The 24,018-nt window shown below is 42.0% G+C and overlaps 2 protein-coding genes across 5 annotated transcripts in view; one reads left to right on the top strand and one right to left on the bottom strand.

The window, feature by feature from the left end:
- Positions 1-397: 397 nt before the first annotated feature.
- On the top strand, positions 398-12,159 carry LOC120051016 (regulator of MON1-CCZ1 complex-like). Of its 4 annotated transcripts, none has more exons than XM_038997592.1 (20): positions 399-580; positions 3,655-3,731; positions 3,817-3,901; positions 4,014-4,070; positions 4,199-4,285; positions 5,114-5,254; positions 5,509-5,612; positions 5,737-5,826; positions 6,592-6,697; positions 7,076-7,184; positions 7,498-7,542; positions 7,678-7,731; positions 8,390-8,518; positions 8,662-8,768; positions 9,166-9,285; positions 9,395-9,472; positions 9,833-9,937; positions 10,471-10,539; positions 10,927-11,152; positions 11,980-12,159. In XM_038997592.1, the coding sequence occupies exons 1-20, from the start codon at positions 482-484 to the stop codon at positions 12,057-12,059; spliced, it is 1,968 nt and encodes a 655-aa protein (XP_038853520.1). In that variant the 5' UTR covers positions 399-481; the 3' UTR covers positions 12,060-12,159. The 4 variants fall into 4 exon arrangements, with proteins under 4 accessions (XP_038853521.1, XP_038853520.1, XP_038853519.1 ...); XM_038997591.1 differs by having other exon boundaries at positions 9,833-9,977; positions 10,493-10,539; XM_038997593.1 differs by lacking the exon at positions 8,662-8,768 and having other exon boundaries at positions 398-580; positions 8,390-8,493; positions 9,833-9,977; positions 10,493-10,539.
- Positions 12,160-15,465: 3,306 nt separating this feature from the next.
- Positions 15,466-24,018, bottom strand: part of LOC120051015 (melanoma receptor tyrosine-protein kinase-like) — a 52,261-nt gene continuing 43,708 nt past the window's right edge. Inside the window, exons 17-27 of the mRNA XM_038997589.1 lie at positions 23,075-23,219; positions 21,149-21,271; positions 20,813-20,911; positions 20,231-20,416; positions 19,105-19,260; positions 18,824-18,899; positions 18,550-18,696; positions 18,321-18,418; positions 17,676-17,828; positions 17,444-17,579; positions 15,466-17,309 (exon numbers count right to left, since the gene is read on the bottom strand). Of these exons, the coding sequence (XP_038853517.1) occupies positions 16,975-17,309; positions 17,444-17,579; positions 17,676-17,828; positions 18,321-18,418; positions 18,550-18,696; positions 18,824-18,899; positions 19,105-19,260; positions 20,231-20,416; positions 20,813-20,911; positions 21,149-21,271; positions 23,075-23,219 (1,654 nt within the window). The 3' untranslated portion in view covers positions 15,466-16,974. The remainder of the gene's footprint in view (positions 17,310-17,443; positions 17,580-17,675; positions 17,829-18,320; positions 18,419-18,549; positions 18,697-18,823; positions 18,900-19,104; positions 19,261-20,230; positions 20,417-20,812; positions 20,912-21,148; positions 21,272-23,074; positions 23,220-24,018) is intronic.

The following is a 24,018-nucleotide window of genomic DNA, read 5'->3' as shown; positions in this document are numbered from 1 at the left end:
TAACTACAACGTATCTTAGTCAGGCAGTCCAACTTGTAAAATGTTTTAATGCCTCCAGAAACTACCCGTACCTTTTTGGAGCGTTTGATTTCAAAGTTTGACGATGGGATTTATATTTTGAAAGGGACATTTACTATGGTAGGCGATTCGCGTGATTTACATGATTTTCAACCGGAACTTACCCTAGAGAGGTTCTTGGACCTTTGTTTCGCTAATTAGCAAGCACAGCCACAATCAAAATGACGATGTAAACATTTATGAAAACAAAAATATGATTTTTGATCTTTAGGGTTATGCACAAGATTAACAGTGGATTAAGGTTCGTTTTTATATCACATTTTAAGATGATCAATTGGAGAAATAGGCGGGGTTTATGACTGTCTAGTGACGAACCTATCTTTCGTACAAATCAGTTCTGAAATCGTTATACGGCACAAACATTGACAACTACAAGACATCATAGCATAACTGAAAGTTCACAATGAGTGAGGAACACTACCTTGAACTTTGTGAAAACCCTGTGCAATTTGAAAATGCGTCAAGCGTCAACAATGTGTTTTTCGACGAAGCGAATAAACAGGTACAGTAGCCTAGGCTAGCTAACGTTAGTTGGCTAGTGGCTTTGGGACACATCCGGAGTCCGTATGACTAGTCCAACCAATACACACTCCCGATGTGTCCAAACGCTAGCTAGCTAGCAGGATTATGCTCGTGACACCACACTGATATAGATAGCTACATGCTTTTAGTTAGCTCGTTTATAGCTAGCTAAATACATAATCCGTGAACTTTTACTTTTAAGACATTTACATTTCCTTTCATTCATCAAGAACAGATAGCTAACTAGATGAGGATGGCTGTCAACCGCGGAGAAGGTGTAGCCATACAGTATGACTAATTTAATATGGTCGGTGAAGTTGGTTTTATATTCACACATTCGGACATTCAACAGACATTCGCCAAAAGCTGTTTAAAATAGTAAAAATCAATAACTAATTCATTGATTGTCACAGAAACATACAACTATGTATGGTTTATTCTATAAACGTCTAGCATACTTTTACAACCTTTGTTTTAAATAAAAGTTCCAGTTTTGATTTGATGGAAATACATACAATCTTTAAAATGCAATTTAAAGCTGTATAAATCAATAACTAATTCACTGTTTGTCACAGAAACATCAAACTATGATTTATTCTATAAATGTCTAGCATACCTTTGTACAACCTTTGTTTTGAATAAATATTACAGTTTTGATTTGATATAAATACGTCATCTATAATATGCCATTTAAAGCGGTATACATCAATAACTAATTCAGTGATTGTCGCAGAAAAAAGTGAAAATATGCATTTATTTGCAATAGCTTTAAAGAAATGTTACTTTCAAGTGCAATTTGTTCTATATCAAGTTAGACAATATTTACATAAAGTTGTACAATGTTTACAATTGTATGCTAAATCAATGTTTGCATTTTTAGTGCAACAGTTCCACATTTTAAAGTAGTTACAAGGCACAACTGTCATTTATTTATACGTCTATTTTAACAGGACATTTCTAAGTGACCCCAAACGTTGAACGGTAGTGTACGTATATACTGTATATATGTATTAGCATGGGTATTGAAAGATACCAGAGGGTGGATAACAAAAAAAGCACTAATATAAGAAGTGGACTGTACATGTTTTGTTTTTGGGCTAAATGTATACATTATGATTTGTCTCTGAACTGTATGTGAACCCCTCTGCAATCTACTGGCACTAACCATTAAAAACTAGGACTTCGACCAGGCTGTCCCTATGCTATTTGCTCTCTTTCTCTCTTAAACTGCTAGCACAAAGCCTAAGTGAAAATTAGTTTTTTCCCCGAAAACAATATCAGACTAGCCCAAATCAGCTCTACATAATTCAGCAGGGAGGTGTGCAACTACCACACATTATATCCATTATACCAGTGGAGAAACTAAGTCACCTACATAGGTATTACCATATCCCTTTCAATTCACATTCCTTGCAGAAAGAACTATTTGCAAACCTTTTAAAATGTCCAGAAAGACAGTGGTCTTAGAAGGGTATTTATACATTAAAATACACATTTTATGTGAATGGATGTGGAATTCTGCCAGGGTTTTAATGTCCTAGTTTTATATTTTTTTCTTTACCTCCAACTCTATATATCCAAATGAGCCTATGAGGACCTTGGGGATCAGATGTACCATCATACCCATTGATCAAACGTATAACAGACAGACACTGCTCAAAAGCACTCAGTTGCCACTTTATTAGGTTCACCACCCTATTCACGAAAATAAATTGCTCCTACATACACCAAGTCCCGTGGTCTTGGCTTGCTAGACACTAAAGCATGCAGAGAAGTATTCAGGTATTCTGTTACTGTTTGTTTGAACTTTAGAATGTGCAAAATGACAGCACAGTCTGTGATGGTCTTTTGTAACTCAACACTTTTGCAACACTTTTTTAACTTTTGCAACTCCAACTGGACTTAAAAACTTGACAGTCTATCTCCTTTCCCAGTTTCATCAACAGTTCCGAATTAACTCTGTTCCAAATGTAAAAGGGTTTGTACCTAATAAAGTGACCACTGTATCTATAGACTTTCCAGAATGTGTTCTGGGAATACCCGGGGTATTAAACATTTGGCTGTAAGTGTTGAACAGTTGAATCTATTACCTCAGGAGATGGTACCCTTCAGCTTGTCTGGGGATGACAAAGAAGGACTTCAACAAAGCCAAAATAGAAAATGATTGGAAGGGGCCTCTTGGCTGTTAAATTAGACGCATAAATAAATTACTGTTGTGCCTTGTAACTACTTTAAAATGTGGAACTGTTACACCAAAAATGCAAACATTGATTGGGCATACAATTTAAGATTGTAAACATTGTACAACTTTATGTAAACATTGTCTAACTTTATATAGAATAAATTGCACTTGAAATGAACATTTCTTTAAAGTTATTGCAAATAAATGCATATTTTCACTTTTTCTGCGACACTCACTGAATTAGTTATTGATTTCTTCATCTTTACATGGCATTTTATAGATGTTATGTATTTCTATCAAGTCAAAACTGGATTTTTTTCTCAAAACAAAGGTTGTAAAAGTACACTAGACATGTACAGAATAAATCATACCTAGTTTGATGTTTCTGTGACAAACGGTGAATTAGTTATTGATTTATACAGCTTTAAATTGCATTTTATAGATTTTATGTATTTCTATCAAATCAAAACTGGAATTTGTATTCAAAACAGAGGTTGTAAAAGTATGCATGACATTTATAGAATAAATCATATCTAGTTTGATGATTCTGTGACAAGGTGAATTAGTTATTGAGTTTTACATTTGTAAATGGCTTTTGGCGAATGTCTGTTGAATGTCCGAATGTGTGAATATAAAACCAACTTTACCTCGGTAGGTAAAGGAGGTAGACAAATTGGTTAGCTATAGTATATAGTCAACATTAACAAATGTTTCTCCACTGGCAATACATTTACCAGACTAGACAAGGAGTAACCCTCAATTTTATGCTTCAGTAACCCTCATTTTATTGCTACCCTATCTAAATGTAATATTTACCTCCCAAATCCTTTTATATATTGAGCTTTCTCTGTTTACCCTTTTTGCCCATTCAGGTGTTTGCAGTACGATCAGGGGGTGCCACTGGGGTTGTGGTTAAAGGACCAGATGACAAAAACTCAGTTGCCTTCAGGTAACAACATTGCACATAACTTGTGATGATGAATATTGTAAGATCAGTGATGATGATCTCATGAAAGTATTTCTTTTCTTCACAGAATGGATGACAAAGGAGAGGTGAAGTGCATTAAGTTTTCGATCGGAAATAAGATTTTGGCTGTCCAGAGAACACCAAAATCTGTGGTAAGCATTACATAAATCATTCTCGACTCAATGTAGGTAGCCTACCTCTAAGTTATTCCAACATTGTGTTTCCATGCTGATGGCCTGACCGAAAGCCTCTGTTTTATTTTAGGATTTCATAAGCTTCATACCGGATTATCCGCATTTGGAATGCTCCCAGGAATGTAAGGTATGCAAGCATATCCAGTGTCAAATGTTTCAAGTTAAAAATAGCTGTAATTTCTACATAGGTGCAACTAAGCATGAGTCAAATCTTCTATAGTTCTGGTTTTGATATTCAAATGTTTTGATTGGCAGATGAAGAATGCCAATATTTTGGGCTTCTGTTGGACCAACTGGAATGAAATCGTTTTCATCACTGACCAGGGAATTGAGTTCTACCAGGTAACTACACTGAGTGTACAACACATTAGGAACACCTGTCTAATATTGAGTTGCCCCCCTCCCCCTTTTGCCCTCAGAACAGCCTCAATTTGTCAGGGCATGGACTCCTTCGTCGTTGGCTGGATGACTTTTGGGTGGTGGACCATTCTTGATACACACGGGAAACTGTTGAGCGTGAAAAACCCAGCAGTGTGGCATTTCTTGACACACTTAAACCGGTTCGCCTTAAATCTTTTGTTTTGCCCATTCACCCTCTTAATGGCACACATACACAATCCATGTCTCAAGGCTTAAAAATTCTCCTCCCCTTCATCTACAGTGATTGAAGTGGATTTAACAAGTGACATAAGTAAGGGATCATAGCTTTCACCTGGTCAATCTATGTCATGGAAAGAGCAGGTGTTCCTAATGTTTGAAACGCTCAGTGTATATTTTACGACTCCTATTTCTTGTGATAAGGGAGTAATAAGCTAGTTGTTTTGTGGTTTAGGAATGCACTGTGTCCTAGATTATTGTAACACAAACGGTTGAATTGAACTTGTATTGTTCTTTTCTATACTAAAACATTGTCACATGAAGCTTATGTGACTCGGTCAACTCAATCCAAACTACAACCACTAGAGGTCTCAATTTAACTGACTGTGCTATGAATTTGGCAGATTTTGTCCTACTGCGATGTGTAAGGTCAAATTGTACCTGGAAAAAGCATGTATATATGGATGTCTACTAGGCTCCAAATGCGTTCTAGAAAAATGTCTTCTTGTGCCAGTTTTTCCGACATTAGACAGATGATGAAGTGTATGTCAATGAGATGCCAGTTGTGTTTAGGTGCTTCCTGACAAACGCAGCCTGAAGCTGCTGAAGAGTCAGAGCGTCAATGTGAACTGGTACATGTACTGTCCTGAGACTGCAGTCATCCTGCTCTCTACCACCGCCCAGGGAAACGTGCTGCAGCCGTTTGCCTTCAAAGTAAGTGGTCACAACTGAGATAATAAATGTTTCAGACATGTCCACAACCGGATACAGTAAGACACGATATATTCCACCAAAGCTCATGTTCATGTTTGAGAAAGCATTAGCAGCCGCAAGTTGCTGAAAATCTATTCATCAAACATTTGATAGGTTAGTGTTTAATTTGATTTGATTAAAGTGGTTGTCCAAGCTCACTGTCGTTATCTTGTTTTTGATGGTGTTGACTTACCTGTTGTTGTTTGTACCTGCAGAGTGGGACCATGTCTAAAATGCCCAAGTTTGAGATTGAGCTTCCAGTGGTTCCCAAGCCAGCCAAGCTCAATCTGACAGAGAGGGACATTGCTGTGGCCACCATGTAAGTTTGCATCTGTGTTTGAATTGAAATGTCATAGTTTGGCTCGATATTCAAGTAACATTTTCAAACAACTTTTGGCAGTATAAAAAGCTAAGTGAGTTGTTCACTTTGTTTCTAATGGTAGATACGGTCAGCTGTATGTAATGTATCTGAAGCATCACTCCAGAACTACTGACAGTCCCTGTGCTGAGGTGGTCCTCTATCAGCTACCCAGGTAAATCTTACATTTCATACAGCATATTCCTAATGGGCATTGCTCTAAACATGCTGAAATTCATACTACTAATATGCAGAGTTGCTAGAGACATTAATTCAACCACCTTGAAATTAAATATGTATGGTGTTATTTATGAATAGGGAATAACTGAAGGGATAAAGTGACATATTATGTCAGTCACTGTCCTGACCAATGGTTTATATATACACTAGATTACTGATAGCTGGCGCTGTGTTGAAGCCACCGTGACTCCATTTTGGCACTCCCCCACCATTGTAAACAATATTTTGGAAGCTATAGAAATGCATTTATTAATGTCTACATTCGTTTTTGACACGTTTATTATATTACAGACAACTTAATGGGGAGTAGGAACTGTCCTCCATTGGAATGAATAGAATTCTACAGTATTTCAATTAAATGTTTGAAGGACCCCCCCCCAAAAAAATGTAGGAAAATGTTTTTAGATATTTTTTTGTATGTTTAGCTCACAATCTAATTTAAAAGTATGCATTAAGGTGTCTGTAATATTATAAAAATGTCAAAAACAAATGTAGACAATACATGTATTTCTATAGCTTCCAAAATATTGTTTACAATGGTGGGGGAGTGCCAAGATGGAGTCACGGTGGCTTCAACACGGCGCCCCTGGCCAATATGGCCGACCGGTGGCATCAAAGCTTCTCAATGGTCAATACATAGCATCAGAAATCCAGGGTTTATATAAGTCATTGGTCCTGACTAACAGCATGTTGTTCCCAGGGAGGGATCCTGTAAGAAGACCAACGTGTTAAAACTCAACACCACAGGGAAGTTTGCCCTCAACGTGGTGGATAACCTGGTTGTTGTGCATCATCAGAGCTCTCAGGTGAGTTCCTTTTGGCAGAAATTGAGAGCTCGTGACTATAAGATTCTATCTGCAAAAAGATGATTCTGAAATAATTGGTTTTAAAGATCTTAACCCTCATTGGTTTGAATGGTGTCAGCAATTTTAATCTTGTATTCTTTTGAATTTAACAACATGAATTGTGGTATTTAGACTACTATATAGGTAGAGAACATTAAACAGAACAATGCTACTGTACGTCAATAACTACATTTTGACAAAAATTCAGAAATAACCTTATAGTCCCAAGTTCGCGGCAGCCTCGAAGTTAGACAAAAAAATACTACTATCATGTTGTTCCATATCCAATGTCCAAACACGTTCAGTCCTGAATGATGTAGATAATGTCTTCTGTTTCAGACCTCCATCATATTTGACATCAAGCTGCGGGAGCCTGACTGTGCTCTTAACGTCCATCAGCCTGTGTTGCCTGGTCGCTCCATCCACCCCTACAGGATTCCCCTAACAGGTATAGGCTACATGGATTGACTACTGTATGTGGCCATGCCGGTCCTTACCGACTGTCTGTCTGACTGTCTGAGTTTATATTTGTCTCTTTGCCTGTGTTGTCTGCCTGTCCCTCCAGTTGTCTCTCTCTGTCTGTTGTTTTATTTTTTCGGGCCCCCATGTGTCATACTGTGTGAGACATTACAGAACTTTCAGAAGTTCACTCCCATCTGTCACTTTTGAAAACAGTTTTTTTCCTCTCCTTGCGCTCCCTTATGTCCCATGTCTCTTAAACCCATGACAGGAACGAACTTCACGTCTCCCTGTCTCCATAGGTCCTGCTGCTGTGCCCACCCAGCCTCCGGTGCCTTGTGAGCTCTGTATCCTTTATGAAACGCCAGTAGCTAGATGAGCTACGGCGACACTTGTGTCAATGAAATGGTATCAATGATAATTGGGACGGATAGTATGGAGATGGTAAGTGGTGGTATTACTATGCTTCCCTTGACCTTCAGACTCCTCATCTTGGAGCGTCTTTCAACCCGATATCATCATCAGTGCAAGCGAAGGTGAGTGAGAAGAACATCTACACATCTAACCATAGACGACTATGTCCTGGCAAACTGTCTGGGTTAATTTGAACCAGAAAAAAACACTTGTAGGCCTCCCCAGTGGCACAGCGGGTTTAAGGGTTTGGCCGGGGGGGCTTTACTTGGCTCATCGCGCCCTAGCGACTCCTTGTGGCGGGCCGGGCGCCTGCAGGCTGACAACGGTAGTCAGTTGAATGGTGTTTCCTCCGACACATTGGTGCAGCTGGCTTCCGGATTAAGCTGCGGGTTTTAAGGAGCGAGGTTTGGCGGGTCATGTTTTGGAGGACGCATGACTCAACCTTCGCCTCTCCCGAGCCCTTTGGGGAGTTGCAGCGATGAGACAAGATCGTAATTGGATTGCAATTGGATATCACAAAATTGGGGTGAAAAAGGGGGTAAAATACTAAAGAAAAAAGAAACAACCACTAGTCCTTAACCCCTATTCACTGTAGATCTGATAGGAACAGATAGGTATACAGTAACCACTGTGTTAGGAGAGCCACCTCGTTCTCTGGTAGACTATGTAGAATGGTTGCCATATTGCTTGCGCCTATCCAAACTTCTCAGATCTACAGTTGGTTGTTTCCGGGTGGGACTCAGGTTCTCTCCTGTGCTGTGTGTTCCCCTTTTGCTTCAGGGTATCTGTGGTATCTGCAGGTGAAGCTGCCGCTGACCGTCAACCTCCTGCAGGACAAGGGCAAGCTGATGGACTTCCTCCTGCGCAGACGAGACTGCAAGATGGTAATCTTGTCCGTGTGCGCACAAAGTAAGACTACCTCGTGAAACATAGGGGAGACTGTTAGTTTCTGAAGCAAGCACACTAATAAAACAAAGAAGTCGAGTTTGTTCATGATTAGAGAACCCCTAAACCATAGTGCCCGTAGATAGCGTTCACGCACTGTGTTTCAGTGCTCAACGGGGGAGATAAGGGGGGCTTACCAGTGGTGGCCACAGTGTTCGACAAACTCAACCAAGTTTACAAAGAGTACTTGGAGGCAGAGCAGACCTACACTGTGGTGAGTACAGTCTATGAAAACACTGCATAACGAAAGCCACGCTGTTTCTAGCACAGCTGTCTTGACTGCTAGTAAGGCATGATCAGAGTGTGTATGTGGCTAAATGGATGTACTTCAATGATATTACTATAAATGCACAGAAAAGCTAATTGTGTTAGTTCACTTAAGTCATTTGAAAATCAAGGGACACAGTGAAAATATATTTAGAACAGTAGTGATATCTCACTATTAGATATGTCTCAACAATGTTGATCTCGTAACTTGAATAACACAAAGGATGTAGATGTTATAATCAGCTGAACAGATTAGAGTTTTCTCCTCCGTGTTACGGCGGATCAGTAGCTCACACACTGTTTCAGTGACATGACCTTTGTTCTTTCCTGCTGATCTCTTCCAGGCTACGGAGTCTGGTCCTAGCCGAGGCAGCGCTGCTCGGGAGAGGCCCGTCCGGACGCAGGCGGTTATCGACCAGTCAGACATGTACACCCACGTCCTGTCCTCCTTCTCTGAGAAAAAGGTGACAGCGGCAAAGCACATATTTCAATGGCTGGCTTATAATTAAAATTATAATAATCTCAATTACCTGTAAGATGACTGAACATTATATTGTTTCACCCCTCTAACAGGACACGTGTCACAAGTTTATCATTGCTGTGCTGATGGAGTACATTCGCTCACTCAACCAGGTCCAGATCACCGTGCAGGTACTCCTTTGCAGAAAAGCAGATATGTCTTTTGTGGAGGCTCTATCAGAACCTATTTTGTTCTTTTATGAGTTATGGTGAGATGCCACCGTTTCATGTTGTAACATGTTGCCAGTGCTACATTAGTATACTTTATGTTCCTGTAGATCCTACATATGTATTGGTCCATATTGCCCTGGAGATAATATTGAAATATTAAGGCACTCTCTGTTTCCGGAGGCGAAAGGAACGCACACCTGTTTAGGCGAGGTACTGGCTAGCGGAGTAGAACACTTCAAAAAGAAAAAGAGAGCTGTACACTCTAGGAGCTCAGATGCAACAATTGAATAACCTAATAACCACTCTCTGTTTCCCCCCCAGCATTACCTGTATGAGCTGGTCATTAAGATGTTGGTTCAGCACAACCTCTTCTACATGCTCCATCAGTTCCTCCAGTACCACGTCCTCAGCGACTCCAAGCCACTGGTGAATCAGCAATTACTACATACAGCTCAACTATTTCATGGTAGTTTGGTCCTATAGTCATCAATAGCTTTTGGGTATTCAGTGGAGTAATACAACGTTTGGGACAAAGGGCTAGCAAGCTATTCACTGAAGACGCAATGCTTCAGAATAGACCTGGGTCAAATACATGTCAAATACTTTAAAAAAAAGCTTGAGCTACGGTTCATATGGTTTTCCTGGTACATTGGAAACAATAGTAAAGCCCTTTGACATATGTATTTGACTCAGGTCTTTCACAATTCATTCTTACATGGTGTTTAATCCAATATAATGCGTGGGAAACTCTTCCCCCATCTACTCCTCCTGTGATCCCATTTCTCACCGGATAACTTTGTTTGAAGGATAAAAGGCATGATGTTGCTCTAATAGTGGTTGATTATTTACTCTCTCTCTCTCTTGTTTCATTGTTTGAGCTGACCTTGGATCAGTTCTACAGTAAGATCTTTATTTTGATTGGTCATGGAATTACCATGTGCATCACCATTCTCTCTAAGGCCTGTTTGCTGCTGTCTCTAGAAAGCACATACCCCCCTGCACACCAGCTCTCCCTGGATATGTTGAAGGTAGGATCCCTTACTTATGCACGCCCTCAAACACACACACACACACACACACTCGCTCAAAAAACAAACACACACACTGTTCAAACAGCTATCGAATATCACACATGACATCCAAAGTCCTTTGGAGAGTTTAATGTTTTTCCAGAGAATCCCATTTTAAAGTTCCATTAGTTGTATTGGTACAGCTAATTATAGCAAATAAGGAACCTTCAAGTGAACAAACTCCATTCATGGCTGAGTTATAACAATACATCTAGTTTGGTTTGTTTGAGTCAGCACAGTGATGGTTTCCCATGTGACGTTCTGATCTACAGTATGTGTGTGTAACATACTGACCTATAACATCATACATCTATGTGTGTGTGTGTGTGTGTGTGTGTGTGACAGAGACTGTCCACAGCCAATGATGAGATCGTGGAGGTGCTCCTGTCCAGACAGCAAGTGCTGGGTGCACTGCGCTTCATCCGCAGCGTGGGTGGCCACGACAACATCTCCGCCCGCAAGTTCCTGGACGCGGCACGCCAGACGACCGACCAGATGCTCTTCTACACCATCTTCCGGTTCTTCGAGCAGAGGAACCTGCGTCTGAGAGGCAGCTCCAGCTTCAACCCAGGTGATGTGACACCACTACACTAGGCTCGCAGCTCAATTGGCCCCCTATTCCCTATGTAGTGCACTACTTTTCACCTTGGCCCACATAGCAGAACACTTCATCTAGAACCACATTGTCTTCAGCCAGATGGCTTGACTTATACACACCGATAGGTTGAATAAATTGTGTAGGAGTGATGCCAGACTATGTATTTTTATGGCTCTGGTCTGACTAAATCCTTTGTAATGACCGTAGAAATAATTCTCACATGGTCTCTATTCTGTGGTAGAAATGTTGGCAATGCCGTTGTGTTCAATAATGAATGAGTGCCCTCCCTCTGTGTGATTTATATTAGATTGCCTTGACCCAAATAATAACTCTGCTAAGCCAGGAACAACAGGCATATGCTGAAACTGTTGCTTTTCTATTCATGTGGATGCATCTGATTGTTCCCAAACATAAAATTCTTACCACAATTGCATGGCTTCTTTGAACATGTGTGAATGGGCGAGTATCAATGATTGTGAACCTTTATCCTATAGGTTTCAGGTTTAATAGACACCCACATTATCAACGTAAACTGCAATTCAAGAGGATGACAAACAGCGTAGCATATACCTGTCTAAATACTGTATACAATTTTAAGAAATGTATAAATTAATAAGGACACAATGGGTACTAATGGTAAAAACACAATCAACGTGTTTGCAGTGGGGTAATAAATAAACCTGGGAATAAATGACTAATTAATACATGAATAGCTAATAAATGAATGAGTCTCCACCTAGCTGCCACTGGCATGTATTGAATGACCTTTGCCCTAATACTCTGTTTTGATTGGCCAATAGGTGAGCACTGTGAGGAGCATGTGGTATACTTCAAGCAAGTTTTCGGGGAGCAGGCACTCATGAAGCAAGTAACAGTTTGAGTCGAGACATATTTTATGTTATCCCACAGTCCATTAACTTATTGTAAATAATTGTTCAAATCATGCTAATAAAATAATTTGTACATATTCTAACAATCAATGGTGTGTGACATGCTTTGCTTGTGCGTTAGTCCGCTTGACAAGACGTCCTTCTGACTAACCCTGGGTCATGCTCATTAGGGCATTCGATAGAAAATGTTTTGCAATGGTAAACGAAAAGGAGCATTTCTTATTGGACAAGTCAAGGTAGTCCTTCTGCCTAATGAACACAAACCTGGCTTATGGTTTGAAAAACATAATTATGATGGTGTCTGCTTCTATTGCCGACGGAAAACCTGAAATAATTTGATTATACGTAGATTTGACTTTTTAGGAAATTCCAATGGCATTCCTTTATTTTAAGCATTGTAGCGTCTAGGACATAGCATTACAGTGGAATGCTGTACTTTTGTATGTGTGAAGTGCACAATTAAAATTGATCTCCTAAACACCAAATACTAGTAGATACAGTATACAAACACAGGAAGAATGTCATGGTAACGTGTCAAACACTGTTGGCTCAGAGAGCTTGCAGTTGTCTCACAATTACCAACTGCTAAATTGAGTTGAATTACCGACTATTTTCTACTTGCATTACTGACTTCTAACCCCTCTGTAATAACATAGACAATCATAAAAACAGTGCTTGAGCCACCTCTGTTATCGGCTAGAAAAAAGCTGAGAGATGGGCCTGGATAAATGTAACCACTCTCAAATTCATAGACAGACCATGGATACAAGGACTGACCATGATATTTAAAAGTATAGTTTTAACCATGTTTTGAGGCTATACAGTGTTTGTTTACATGTATACCGCTTATAAACATTGGAGTAAAAAGCTTATTTGGGGTTCTGATGTGGTACGACAGTTGAACTAAACTCATGAGTTATATTCTTCAAGAGTTATATAAGTTATATTCTTCAATAATCAATGGGTATGTCATTCATTTATAAGTAAAACAAATTGATGTAGCAACTAAGGCTGCGTTTACACAGGCAACCCAATTCTGATAAATATATTTTAACTAAACAAATCAGCTCTAAAAAATATATTTTAGTTGTATTTTCCTTCTTTTAAACCGCATTTCCGTGGTATCTAAATGGTAGTTACAGTCTTGTCTCATCGCTGCAACTCCCGTACAGACGAGAGAGAGGCGAAGGTCGAGAGACCTGCGTCCTCCGAAACACAACCCAACCAAGCCGCACTGCTTCTTGACACAATGTCCACTTAACCCGGAAGCCAGCCACACCAATGTGGCGGAGGAAACACCGTACACCTGGTGACCGCATCAGCGTGGACTGCGCCCGGGCTGCCACAGGAGTCGCTAGTACGCGATGGGACAAGGACATCCCTGCCGGCCAAACCCTCCCCTAACCCGGACGATGCTGGGCCAATTGTGCTCCGCCCCATGGGTCTTGCGGTTGCGGCCAGCTGCGACAGAGCCTGGACTCAAACCCAGAATCTCTAGTGGCACAGCTAGCACTGTGATGCAGTGTCTGTGCCACCCGGGAGTCCTGAAAAAGATCTGATGGGATTGGTCAAAAGACCAATTAGTGGCAAAAAAATATCAGAATTGGGCTGCCTGTGTAAACGCAGCCTATGAATTCTAGGTTTAACAAAAGGACTGGAGTCACGATGAAAGGATTTCCAGGGAATGCTCATTTATGTACAAGTAGCTAACTTTTTCTTAAGACTGATGATTTCTGGGGAAATACATCTGAATTGGTATTGTACACTCAAATTAATTCACATGTGGATGTTCAACTCAAGGATAGAGACAAAGACAGGTTGTTAAAACAATCTCCATTGTAAAAAATGTTTTGTTAGACAAGTAGAAACTTCAAACAATCTGACGTATCTGCTGTTAACAAGAGCTAAGAGTCCACATGACACTGTTCACGCTCCTATCCTCAAATCTCGAAATGTTTATCTACACTATATATACAAAAGTATGTGGACACCCCTCCAAATTAGTGGATTCGGCTATTTCAGCCACACCCGTTGCTGACAGGTGTATAAAATTGAGCACATAGCCCTGCAATCTCCATAGACAAACATTGGGAGTAGAATGGCCTTACTGAAGAGCTTAGTGACTTTCAACGTGGCACGGTCATAGGATGCCACCTTTCCAACAAGTAAGTCCGTCAAATTTCTGCCATGCTGAGCTGCCCCGGTCAACTGTAAGTGCTGTTATTGTGAAGTGGAAATGTCTAGGAGCAACAGCAACTCAGCCTGGAAGTGGTAGGCCACACAAGCTCACAGAATGGATCGCCGAGTGCTGAAGCGCGTAGTGCGTAAAAATCGTTGGTCCTCAGTTGCAACACTCACTGCCGAGTTCCAAACTGCCTCTGGAAGCAATGTCAGCACAATAACTGTTTGTCGGGAGCTTTATAAAATGGGTTTCCATGGCCGAGTACCCGCACACAAGCCTAAGATCACCATGCACAATGCCAACCATCGGCTGGAGTGGTGTAAAGCTCACCACCATTGGACTCTGGAGCAGTGGAAACGTGTTCTCAGGAGTGATGAATCACGCTTCACCATCTGGCAGTCCGACGGACAAATATGGATTTGGCGGATACCAGGAGAACGCTACCTGCTCAAATGCATAGTGCCAACTGTAAAGTTTGGTGGAGGAGGATTAATGGTCTGGGGCTGTTTTTCATGGTTCGGGCTAGGACCCGTAGTTCCAATTGAAGGGAAATCTTAACGCTACAGCATACAATGACATTCTAGATGATTCTGTGCTTCCAACTTTGTGGCAACAGTTTGGGCAAGGCCATTTCCTGTTTCAGCATGACAATGCCCCTGTGCACAAAGCGAGGTCCATACAGAAATGGTTTGTCGAGATTAGTGTGGAAGAACTTGACTGGCCTGCACAGAGCCCTGACCTCAACCCCATCTATCACCTTTGGGCTGACTGTGAGCCAGGCCTACTCGCCCAACATCAGTGCCCGACCTCACTAATGCTCTTGTGGCTGAATGGAAGCAAGTCCCCGCAGCAATATATTAATACCCATGATTTTGGAATGAGATGTTCGACGAGCAGGTGTCCACATACTATTGGTCATGCAGTGTTTATCTAAAACAAGTGTCATTTACAATTCCCTTATCCAAACGGATTACTCATTTACCTAGCTCTTATCAAGTTGTAAACAAGAATGCATGGCTAATGCTGTTATTTCTATCTGAAAAAAATTAAGTAGATGCTTTTTCTCCATGGAACCGGTTGCCAAACTTTTTCACTCAGGCCCCCTTCCAGCATTGGGGAACATCTGCATCCCCCCTGCGTGCGCGCCATGTCTATTTCTATGGGCACAAGCACTGTTCATGACAAACTGCTCACTCCCCTCTTGTTGGCCGAAATAAAATGTAAGGTTTAAAGTTTATTTCCTGCAATTCTACACATTTTGTCATGCCTAATGTATATTCATGTGATTTAAGTGACTCAAACATTACAACAAAATCTATGAGCTAAAAAATCTAGCTATAAAAATAAAGAATTGCACACTATATATAAACTCCCAGTAATTTATTGGGTAAACCACCAACGTTTCGGCATCACTCTGCCTTCTTCAGGGTGACCCTGGTGTTTTACCCACTAAGTTACTGGGAGTTCATATATAAACTCAATTTTTATAGCTTACAGTTTATTCGCCCTTGGTCTGCACCTCGTGCTTTTTCTTAGACAAAAAACCCCAGCTAAAAACTTGAGCTGACATGGTCTAGTTGATCTGGACATTTGATGTTAGTTATAGTTATAAATAGCTCTCAAGGTATGCAATGACTGACGAGCTAAACTGATGCTTTACTACCCAATTTTGAAATTGCACCTTGTGCATTCTACTATTACAACTTTCAAGAGTAAGTTGAAAGCCAGACTTAGTAAAAAAAAGAAAAAAAAAAAATCATATATATTTGTATTTATATAGTTGTTTTTTTTCACGCCGTATTCTGAACTTGCCTTAATTCCACCATCTTTACACGCTAGGAAACCATGAATGGGGGGAGGGGTTTGAGGTGGGGGCATTCATTCAAGGTCAGAATACGGCACACCGCCACACCTTCATTTAATCGTTCTCCACCCATAGAGTTCTTTTATAGTGTCTATTTGTGCTCTTCCAGTTTTCAATCCTTATTGCAATTATTAATACTAGCAAGAGTTAAGACTTACAGACCAGTTTTCTTTCTAAGATAAAGAGTGAGACCCGAATACGTCGCCATTATTTACCGTCATTGTGTAGATCAATGCACGCCTAACACAATCTGTACATTTGTGTGTCGTTTTTTGAAAATACTTTGAATTGACCCTCTTAGTTACCAGTAGCTCTCGGTACCCAAAATCGTTTGAGTCTTGGTATTTAAGTGTGTACAACAGTGAAAAGCTCTAATAAACTGTGTCCACAATACAATGTAAGCATAAGGTCCGTCAGTGTCCACCAGTATCTCAGTTCACTCCACATTCACATTTCTTGGCAAGACAAATAAAAAAACAACCGTTTCACACGCTCGACCCGAACTGAACAAACAACAGTGTACAAATAAGTTACTTGCATGACATAATTGTATTGTCACGGCTTTGGCTCATTCTTCTGATTGGAAAGTCACCCAAACTCACCTGTGGATGGTTGCTTCATGGATTTGAAATAGAGTACACATTTCCCAGGAGCATCAGTTCATGACAGACGCCATCTTGGTTTCGGCTGACTTACGTCCAAGGACGACGCAAAAAGCCTATTCACTCCATAAATAAAGGGACAACCACACTACTGTAATCTCTCCAAACCCTTCCCTGATGTCCCACATCTGTCTCCATCCAAGTTCCTTTAGGTCCCATAGTCCCTCACTGTACCTGTGTTCTGTGGGAGGACACCCCTAGCGTACAGGGGCGTGTACAGCAGCGCTCAACCCAAGGTACTCCAGGTTCTCTGCTGCAGGCAGGAAGTGACTACTGGTGGGTGTGGCCTGAGTCAGGAAGTCCTCCTGGTAGTCTGGGTTGTCCATGCGCTCGCAGATGGAGCGAGGGAGGGTACTGCGGGCCATGTTGTGGTACTCAGGGATCTCCAGCATGCACGGCAGGAAGTTGAAGAACTTGACGTCCGGGTCGTACCCAGAGGAGGGCCTACTAGCCCAGGCTGGCTCAGTGGGGTCCTCATAGCTGGGGTTGAAGACGTCAGAGAGCCTGGTGTTCCCGCCCTGGTTCATGTATTCTAGAATACAGACAAAGGTCAAGTAAATACCCAGGCTTACATTACAGAGCGGAGATGGTGAAGTGTTACGCCCTCAATGCATATGTGTTGAACGTTAATTGAATAACTCATCATAGATAACGTTTGTACTTTACCTGGAAGAGCTGGGAAATCTTTCTCTAGAGAACCACCGTGGGTGGGGTCTGTGATGTCCTTCTCTAGAGAACCACCGTGGGTGGGATCTGTGATGTAGCGAAGGATCACACTGTTTTCTCTCATTGGATGGCCATTCTGTGGTGAGACGATTGAGACGTCAAATGTGTGTGTGCGCATATGTCTGTTTGTGCGTTCGTGCGCGCGTGTGTGTGTGTGTGCGCGCTCACTTACTCTAGAGTTGTGGTGCTGGGTGGTCTGTCTGGTGGAGAGGTCCTTATAGGGGTGAAGATACTCCTCAGCATCCTCCATGTTCTCTGATGTACTGATCAGGCTACGGTAGAACATAGGTTCCGTGGGACTGGGCAGGTACATGCGATCATCCCCCTGAAATGTACATTTAGAGTAAATTAGATTAAAAGCTTGGTGTTTTATTCTTTCTTAAGTTAAAACATGACACTTCGGTCATAAATGGCTCTCATCAGCAAATTAAGTAGACATACCATCATAGCTTTCAATACTTTTTATTGCCTATAGCAGTTTCCCAAACTCGGTCCTGCCTCCCCGGGTGCAAGTTTAGTTTTTTTCCCTAGCACTACACAGCTGATTCAAATAACCAATGTATCATCAAGCTTAAATGATTTGAATTAGCTGTGTAGTGCTAGGGCAAAAACCAAAACGTGCACCCAGGGGGGGCCTAACTAGAATATGGGTAAATATTTCATTTTGATTGATCCTAAATAGATAAAATCCCATTGAGATCAAACATTTATTTTATGATAGAGATCTTTCCTGTAATGTCCCATCAAAGAAATAAGAGTTGATGCAACCATCTAATAGAATATCTAATTCTGAGGGAGTAAAGTATTCTTAAATGACCTGAATGACCAGATAGCGAGATGGATCCCGGGCCATTTTGGAGAACTCTGAGATGAGCTCCCTGAACCGTGGTCTGCTCTCTGCATCGATCATCCAGCCTGAAGGTAGGTAAGACATAAAACCCCTTGATTGTGTGTGCGCGCGCGTGTGTACACACTTCGGTTGAATGCGTTCAGTTGTGCAAATAACTAGGTATCCCCTTTACATATCTATGCTGCACATGACTCACATTTGACCATGATCATGTAGACGTCTATGGTACAGATGGGGGGCTGTGGCAGGCGCTCTCCTTTCTCCAGGACTCCAGCTATCTCAATGGCCGGGATGCCATCGTAGGGCTTGGACCCAAACGTCATCAGCTCCCACACTGTCACACCTGCATGTCATTACAGAAACACCAACAGTAGAACTAAGAGGTAGACACTTTCGAAAGCTGTAGTTGTTCAGAATTTCAGTTTGACTATTTCCACAAATATTTGTACTGTTTGTCCAGTTGGACTTACCGTAGCTCCACACATCACTCTGATGTGTATAGGTCCAGTGAAGGATGGACTCCAGTGCCATCCACTTTATGGGCACCTACAGTAGGAGGGAGGATTATTGGTCAGCCATGGTTATTGGTCAGCCAAGTCCATTGCCCATCCTGTAACAATTCTTTATTGGAAGTTAATTGTGTTCAGCGTTCATTCGTTTTGAGAGAAATGCCCACATTTTCTAGGATTTGCATGACTGTTTGTATAAAAACACTAAATGTGACTACGGCAGTGATGTTAGTTGCTCCAACCTTGCCCCCATCTGCGTGGTACTCCTTCTCGTCTGCGGTGAGCAGCTTGGCCAGTCCAAAATCGGTGATCTTGAGGTGGTGAGGCGTCTTCACCAGAACGTTCCTGGCCGCCAGGTCACGGTGCACCAGGTGATGCTCCTCCAGGTAGTTCATACCCTGCAGACATCCAAAAGACATATGGATGTCAGACACCAACTCCTTGTGACTCAGAGGCTGTTCTGATACGGACACTGTACATACAAATTGGTAGTGGATGAGATGAGGACCCCCTTACAATGTAAAGCACTTTATAATGAGAAAAAGAGTCTATCACTACAATTTGACATTGGTTTATCCAGAGGTAAGCATTTGTACTAATGTTGACACGAACAAGGTCCCTTTCACCAGGCACTTTAATGTAACCTCCCAATACTTAACCTTCCATAGAGGGCTACTTTGAGTGGACTTAACCGCTTTAGACGCCTAATTCAGCCTTCTCTATAAAACACATCATTATTAGTATCTTTATAGCTACAGCCCCTCCCTGCTTTGATCCATATCTCCATACAATCAATGAGACAATGTTGCTCTTTGAGACAGCAAGACAAGCCGTGAACAGATAGACCTCTGTGTATTCAATAATTAGCCCTCAGCAGGCTTACTGTACAAATAGACTAAATAATAACCAGAGGCAAGGTCACAACCAAGGCTGGGAAGAGAGCTCCACTCAGGCCAGGGGTTTTGGGGGATGTGTGTGGGGGGATGGGGTTTAAAGGGGTAACAAAGAAGTTAAGTGAATACATCAGTCCGTCAAAGACCCATTCCTAATCACACCTGAAATACTGCGAGAGCAGAGTGAGTGTTGAAGAAAGCAAAGTTTGCTCCCGTTTGTAATAATCAATCACACTACCCGCCATTCGTCTACATATTGCAGACGGATCTGGTTATCCAGGTGTGATAGCAGCTGGCATGGTTCTATTTGAGACTTGTCAGATCGAGATTGACTGACAAAGTACTTCTTTGACAGGCTTGCTGGTGATTAGTTGGGAGGGACTGTTTTCCCCAAAGTCATGGGTATGGCATACTTATTTACAAAATAAGACAAAGCACCAATGTAACACAGCAAAGTAATTTCCTGTTTGCTCACCTTGGCGATTTGCACACACCAGTTAAGCAGGCACTGGGAGCCGATGTTGTCCTTGTTCTCCTTGACATAGTCCAGCAGACAGCCGTAGGGCATGATCTGGGTGATGAGCTGCACCGTGGACGTCAGGCAGATGCCCAGTAGACGACACACATGGGGGTGCTCCACGCTAGCCATCACATAGGCCTCCTGCAGACAGAAAAGATGGAGGATGTTCCAGGTCATCTTTTCAGATCTCACAATGCCTGGAGACGTGTCTAACATCTCAGAAAACACATGAAAAGGATATGGCAATCTGCTGGAAGGTTGCTGGGCGGCAGGTAGCCTAGCAGTTAGAGTGTTGGGCCAATAACCGAAAGGTTGCTGGTTCGAATCTCCAACCCCGACAAAGCTCTGTCAATGTGCCCTTGAGCAAGGCACTTAATCCTAACTGCTCTTGTAAGTCGCTGTGGATAAGAGCGTCTGCTAAATGACGTAAATGTAAAAACATGCTGAGAAGCGCAGCCAGACTGCAAGAAAAAAAAGAAGGTCAACCGGGAACACTTGGGCTGCATTTAGAAATATCTATACAAACAGTTTACTCACGTCTAGAATCTCCTTGTTGGCTTTTGGAGAAGTGGCCTCTCTCAACACCTTAATGGCAACAGGGATCTTCACGTTTTCTCCCTCAGGAATCCACATGCCCTGGGGAGAGAACACGTTTATGTCACCTTTTACAAACTAATGGACACATAACTCTATTCCTGGACGAGGAACACGTTTTATAAAATCAGTTTGATCACTAGTGATTTGTGTAGAGTGTGCTCGACTGGATTCAGACCCCGGTGTCCTGCCACAAGACTGTTTCTCAGGTCTCATGGAAGGTTACTCATTCACTGTCTGAACCACCTCCATTAAAAAAGCACTGATCACTTTGCTTACCTTAAAGACAGTTCCAAAGGCCCCTGATCCCAACACTTTGATCTTCTTAAACTCAGTCTCCTTCAGAATGCGGAGCAGGGCCTGGTTGGGTGCCTCTCCACTTGGGGTCAGGGGTTCAACCAACTATGGAAGCAACAACAAAGCAAAGTGTCTTATCTACCCCCAGTATGTCTTTCATCCCTGTAAAAGTGTTGTTAACATGTTGGCCCCTGTGGTTGAATGTTGTACATGAGCATGTCATGTTTGTGATTGAGTTTGTATGGCTGCGTTTACACCAGTGGCATCAGTTCAGTTAAACCTAAGGTTTGGGAAAGTGGGTAAATTGAAGCTAATTTACTGCCTTTCTACACAATTTAAAAACTCTAAAATGCTATTTGGATTACAGCAAAAACAAAAATTACCCCAGCCATGAATTATCACCTCAATATTAAGTTTAAAGTTCTGTGGAATGGCATATACAAAGTCAACCTCTACTCAACCTCAAATGTACTTGCAGTGCAACGTGAAATAAATGCATAATACAGACTATCGAGTCACAAGGCCGATATCTAATGCCGACATCCATCTGCAGCACAGAGTTTCAAGTTTTGGGAAGCGATATACCATAAAATTGCACCTTTATAATAAAGGATTGCATGCATCTGTAGACTAATGTAAAATAGGCTACTATTCCCAATGTGATGAGTAGATTGCGTAGTCAGCGCGCGCTGACCAAACTGCGCACTTAAAACAAACCACAGCTCATTTTTAAAAGAAGCTAAATCTCTCGGAGGACCTGAGCACTAGGACCATGCCTCAGGACTACCTGGCCTGGTGACTCCTTGCTGTCCCCAGTCCACCTGGCCGTGCTGCTGCTCCAGTTTCAACTGTTCTGCCTGCGGCTATGGAACCCTGACCTGTTCACCAGACGTGCTACCTGTCCCAGACCTGCTGTTTTCAACTCTCTAGAGACACCAGGAGCGGTAGAGATACTCTGAATGATCGGCTATGAAAAGCCAACTGACATTTACTCCTGAGGTGCTGACCTGTTGCACCCTCGACAACCACTGTTATTATTATTATTTGACCCTGCTGGTCATCTATGAACATTTGAACATCTTGGCCATGTTCTATTATAATCTCCATCCGGCACAGCCAGAAGAGGACTGGCCACCCCTCATAGCCTGGTTCCTCTCTAGGTTTCTTGCTAGGTTCTGGCCTTTCTATGGAGTTTCCTAGCCACCGTGCTTCTACACCTGCATTGCTTGCTGTTTGAGGTTTTAGGCTGGGTTTTCTGTACAGCACTTTGAGATATCAGCTGATGTAAGAAGGGCTTTATAAATAAATTTGATTTGATTTAAATCACCATCTCTGGTGTAGTATTTTGAATGATTTTATTTCTGTATAGGCACGAGTAGTTATATAGCTAATATTGGCAAATTCAATTTACTTCCTCTAGCCTATTGAACGCGCCGTCTATGCCGACATCTATGTGAAAGTGACTGGTGCATAGAACAGCTGGCTGCGAGGCTTACAAGGCTGCGCTCAAATGCCGACATAAAACTCTGCGCACTGCCTAAACCGCTGACCGGCAAAGCAAACTGTCTGGCACCTTCTCTGCTCTCTGAGCGATGCGCTGCATGGTCCTAAAGCCAGCTGTTCAATACACCAGCTGTTCAATACACTTTTTTGTAGCCTACTTTTACATTTTTGGTCTTGAGCTAGGGTATGGTGACACAGACATCCCAATTCTGATCTTTTTGTCACTAATTGGTCTTTTGACCAATCAAATACAGCTCTGAAAAAGATCTGATGTGATTGGTCAAAAAAACAATTAGTGGAAAAAAGATCATAATTGGGCTGCATGTGTGACTGTGAACGTAGCCTATATGTGCATGTCTAATGCATGTCCAAGTATACAGTTTGTGTCCTTCCTGTGTCTGTTACCTCTCTCTCCTGCAGCAGACGGCGCAGTGTCCTCTTCCTGACGACGTGGCGTCTGCGGAGCAGCACGAAAACACCCAGGGCGAGGACCACAAACACCAGGAGGCCTCCCACCACTCTGGCCACCACCACCGACGCAACGTGACCACTGGGAGAGTAGCAACAACACAGGGGTGAGTTTCCTGATAGATTATCTTAGTGGTATTAAGAATCTAAGATCAAACACTTTGTGACTACTGCTAATGTAAAAAGGGCTTTAAATACATTTGATTGATCTTTCATCTATTGCCTACACCGGACTAAATGGTTATATACTGTAAACTACAGTAATCCCTCGTTTATCGCGGGGGTTACGTTCCGAAAATGACCCGCGATAAGTGAAATCCGCGAAATAGAAAACTTTTTTTTTTTTTTACAATTAGCAACTATTACATGTATACAAATACAGTGACTCACGTGTAGGCCGTTTCACTGCTCTTCAGACTGGGCCGCTGCATCCTGACTGCGCTCTGCAGTGTTCTCTTCTTCTGAAGCCCGCGGTTCTTTATGTAACGAACGGAAGATTCATTGATTCCGTAATGGCGAGCAACGGCTGCATAGCTTTTACCTTCCCTTAGCATGTCCAGAAGTTTAACTTTATCTGAGATAGGTAGCATCTTCCGCCGTTTGGGCCCATCCGCAGGTGCTTTTGTCGGTCCAGGCCGTTTCGTCGACATTATGGGTTTAGGAGATGTTCGAAATTACAAGATAATTTGGCCAACTTAATGTAAATTTGCCAAGCTGTTTTATGTACGTACACATAACTGCACGAGACGACAAAATGATAGCACAATTCGTAGCATGTTTTGATACAAGAAGCGGGAGTGAGTTTTTAGCGAATCAGAATGCAGAGCACAATGCACCAAAAAAAAAAAAAAAATGCATTATGAAAATCCGCGAAATAGCGA

Source organism: Salvelinus namaycush, chromosome 7 (assembly GCF_016432855.1).
Source record: "Salvelinus namaycush isolate Seneca chromosome 7, SaNama_1.0, whole genome shotgun sequence".
Classification (NCBI taxonomy): domain Eukaryota; kingdom Metazoa; phylum Chordata; class Actinopteri; order Salmoniformes; family Salmonidae; genus Salvelinus; species Salvelinus namaycush.
This window is presented reverse-complemented; position numbering and strand designations above follow the sequence as displayed.

Bases quoted from the DNA above. Each gene is read 5' to 3' on its own strand.
- LOC120051016 (XM_038997591.1), top strand. From the start codon at position 482: ATGAGTGAGGAACACTACCTTGAACTTTGTGAAAACCCTGTGCAATTT. The intron at 4,286-5,113 runs GTAACTACACTG...AGTTGTGTTTAG, and splicing joins AGGGAATTGAGTTCTACCAG to GTGCTTCCTGACAAACGCAG. The intron at 9,473-9,832 runs GTACTCCTTTGC...TTTCCCCCCCAG, and splicing joins AGGTCCAGATCACCGTGCAG to CATTACCTGTATGAGCTGGT.